At 44.2% G+C, this 3,926-nt stretch overlaps 1 protein-coding gene across 1 annotated transcript in view; it reads left to right on the top strand.

The window, feature by feature from the left end:
- Nucleotides 1-3,926, top strand: part of Simc1 (SUMO interacting motifs containing 1) — a 36,118-nt gene that overhangs the window by 24,884 nt on the left and 7,308 nt on the right. Inside the window, exon 6 of the mRNA XM_005355202.2 lies at nucleotides 1,795-1,947. Within this exon, the coding sequence (XP_005355259.1) occupies nucleotides 1,795-1,947 (153 nt within the window). The remainder of the gene's footprint in view (nucleotides 1-1,794; nucleotides 1,948-3,926) is intronic.

A 3,926-nucleotide genomic window follows, 5' to 3' on the forward strand; every position in this document is an offset into this window, starting at 1 on the left:
CAGGCTGGTCTCGAACTCACAGAGATCTGCCTGCCTCTGCCTCCCGAGTGCTGGGATTAAAGGCGTGCGCCACCACCGCCCGGCCTTGTTTTGTTTTTTGAGTTTTCAAGACAGGGTTTCTCAGTGTAGTCTTGGCTGTCCTGGAACTTACTCTGTAGATCAGGCTGGCTTTGAACTCAAAGAGACCCTTCTGCCTCTGCATCCCAAGTGCCAGGATTAAAGGTGTGTGCTACCACCACCCAGCTCAATACAACTTTTTTATATTGGTCATTTAAATAATCAGTAATCATCAAAATAAATTTTAGGACTAGTTGGTGGTGGTGCACGCCTTTAAGCAAGTGGAAGGTAGAGGCAGGCAGATCTCCATGAGTTCAGGTACAGCCTGGTCTACAAAGAATGTTTCAGAACAGCTGGGGCTATACAGAGAAACCCTGTCTCGAAAAACAACAAAATATATCTTAACAATGTTTTTGCCTTACTGATAGAGTCTAAGCCCTATATAGTGTCTGTACTGCACATCCTCCAGCCCTAGTTCTTACCTTCATAGATGGTACATGATAGTGGAGAGCTGGTGAAGACCTACCTGGCCATCTAGTCCTGATTTCTACCTAGTTAGGTAGTATTGTTGCTCAGAAAGTCATCTTTGCCCCCCAGAAGAGCTTTTCTGTAATTATAACTTACATAGCCACTTTTGTCTGTCCAGTTGACTGGATTAGAAAAGCACACCTCAGTGGTGTGTGATGATATTTCCAGAGATGGTTAGATCTTGGGGTTCTGCCCTAATGAATGTGTCAGTTCCTTTATGAATTCACAATACACTGATAGTATTTAGAGGTGTTGGCCTACTTGGAGGAAGTAGGTCACAGGGTGCAGCTGTCCTGGGCATTACAGCTCATACTGGCCACTTCCTACAGCCTCTTTTCTCTGATTTTTATCCACTAAGAAGTGAAGAACAGCCTCTGCTCCATGCTTCCCTCCCAGGGTGTTCTCCATGACTCCACAAGTCCAAGTGCCATTGACAGAACCCTCTAAAACTGTGAGCTGAACTAAATCCTTCGTCCCTTAAGGTATTTCTGTCAGGGATTTGCCACACTATGGTGAAATGTAACTAATATATAGCTTCTGGAAAAGTGTTGAGGGCTAGAGGGACAGCCTAGGGATAGAATACTTGGCTAACATGCACGCACAAGGCCCTAGGCTCAGTCTCCAGTACCACAAAAGAAAAAAGAAAAATGTTTATATTTCAGCTTGCTTTTATAACCAGACTGCAGCTAAATGTGTGATTTTCTTTTTTTTTTTAAAGATTTATTGATTTATTTATTATGTACACAGTGTTCAGCCTCCATGTATGCCCTCAAGCCAGAAGAGGGCACCAGATCTCATTACAGATGGTTGTAAGCCACCATGTGGTTGCTGGGAATCGAACTCAGGACCTCCGGAAGAGCAGTCAGTGCTCTTAACCTCTGAGCCATCTCTCCAGCCCCTAAATGTGTGATTTTCATTAGACTTATTTAAATATTGAAAATAACCAGGCAATGGTTGTGCACGCCGTTAATCCCAGCATTCTGGATGCAGGGGCAGGTGGATATTTGTGAATTTGAGGACAGCCAGAGCTACACAGAGAAACCCTGGATCGAAAAACAAAAAATAAAAAATTTAAAAAATAACCTAGAGGTCCTTGACTCTGTTTGGAGGAGTCTCCTGGTTTGGGAGCCCAGCGTAAGTATGCAGGTCTGGACACTGTAGGTAAAACAGCAGTGCAAACCTTTCCTTTCTTACTTTTCTGTATTCCAGAGATGTCATCAAGTGGCTGGTCAAAACGGTGACTGAAAATGAATTAACACAACCCCCAGGTGGAACTCAGACCTCTTCAGGAACAGGAGTCTTGAAAGCTAGCAGTGGTCATCTGTCTCCCCAGCCTAACCTGACCAGGAACACCAACCAGCTGTAAGGAGCAAGCACAAAGTTGTCTTCCAGGGCTACAAGGATTTGATATTTAAAGAATAGGACCAGTCTCAAAGATCAGCTTGCCCCAGATTACCAGCTCTTGTAACAGCCTGATTCTCATTAAAGACTTAGTCTAGACTTGGAATATAATTATGGTAGAATCCCTATGTCATGTGGATTCTACCAGCAGACAAGGAGGAGGACTCCTTACAGGCCCTCACTGCTAGCCTTCCAGTTAGTTCCCTTTCAGAGTGTCACTTCCCCTCTTTCCAGCTCCCTAACCGAAGTCCTGAGCCTACTTTGTCCGATACTCTGGGCAGCTGCCCCCTCTGGGGACACCCCCATCCCGTGTCGCTGCTCAAAGGCTTACCTCGATTAGCCTTCCTGCCCTTTGAGTTCTGACTCTGACCCATCTCATACCCCCTGGCCAGATGCCCTGTTGTTTTCTCCAAACTCTTAACAAATGGTCCTCATGTTGGTTAGCTGTGGACACGGACAACACAGTGACTTACAAATGCATCATTGCAGAGCCAGAACCTGCCCACCCTGTCCATTGTTTGTCCCTGGCTGCAGTTTCTGAAAATAATGCCTTTCTATCAAATAAGATGTGTTTAAATGGCTGCCATCGAACCAGACTTTCCCTTCTGAAGTTTTGCCCAGCTTTCCAGTTGTCTCTGCCTCTCTCCCATATTTGTGTCTGATGGGAGAGAGGTGAAGGTCCATCAGTGAACATTCTGAAACTTGTCTTAGTAAAAACTGCTGTGTTGTAAAGAAACTAGGAATAGCCGGGCGGTGGTGGCACACGCCTTTAATCCCAGCACTTGGGAGGCAGGGGCAGGCGGATCTCTGGGAGTTCGAGGCCAGCCTGGTCTACAAGAGCTAGTTCCAGGACAGGCACCAAAGCTACAGAGAAACCCTATCTCGAAAAAAAAAAAGAAAGAAAGAAAGAAAGAAAGAAAGAAAGAAAGAAAGAAAGAAAGAAAGAAGAAAGAAAGGAAAGAAAGAAAGAAACTAGGAATAGAAAAATTAAATGGTAGGGCTACAGAAATGAAGTGACTCAGCAGTTAAGAGCACTGGCTGTTAACACTTCCTGAGGACCCAGGTTCAATTCCCAGCACCTACATGGTGGCTCACAACCATTTGTAACTTGAGTTGCGCGGAATCTAGAGCCCTCTTGACCTTTGAGGACACCAGACATGCACATAGTGCATAGTCATACTTACCCGAGAAATATTCAAACGTAAAAGTAATTAAGTAATTTACATTTTTAAAAAATTAAATGGCAGGGGCTGGAGAGATGGCTCAGTGGTTAAGAGCACTGCCTGCTCTTCCAAAGGTCCTGAGTTCAATTCCCAGCAACTATGTGGTGGTTCACAACCATCTGGTGCCCTCTTCTGGCATGCAGGTGTACATGCAGACAAAATACTGAGAATACTGTATACATAATAAATAAATAAAAAAAAATTAAATGGCAGATGCCTGTCTTCTCCTATAACAAAGAAATTAAAATAAAGTTAGTCATTTTGGACCTGTTTCTTCATTTACAAAACCAGGAAGTTAGTGTCTTTAAAGTTCTCTAGACCCTTGGGATTGTGTGATTCTGGTTTTAATTTTGCTTATGTAGTTCACCCTCAAATTCTGAAAGGTTCACATATGATCTGGCAAAAGGATTCAGGTAGATGAATTGCTCAATGAGAGCAAGCTAATAATTTATTACTCTCCTTGGCCTGGGGGTTTTGCTGACCCTCTAATAGTCTCTGTTCTTTTGTTGTGTTGTTGCTGTTTGTTTGTTTGTTTTGTTTTGTTTGCCACAGAATCTCACCATGTAACTTTGACTGGCCTGAAATTCACTATGTAGACCAGGCTGGCTTTGAACTCATAGAGGAGCAGGGCGGTGGTGGCGCACGCCTTTAATCCCAGCACTCGGGAGGCAGAGGCAGGCGGATCTCTGTGAGTTCGAGACCAGCCTGGTCTACAAG

This window comes from Microtus ochrogaster, chromosome 16 (assembly GCF_000317375.1).
Source record: "Microtus ochrogaster isolate Prairie Vole_2 chromosome 16, MicOch1.0, whole genome shotgun sequence".
NCBI lineage: Eukaryota > Metazoa > Chordata > Mammalia > Rodentia > Cricetidae > Microtus > Microtus ochrogaster.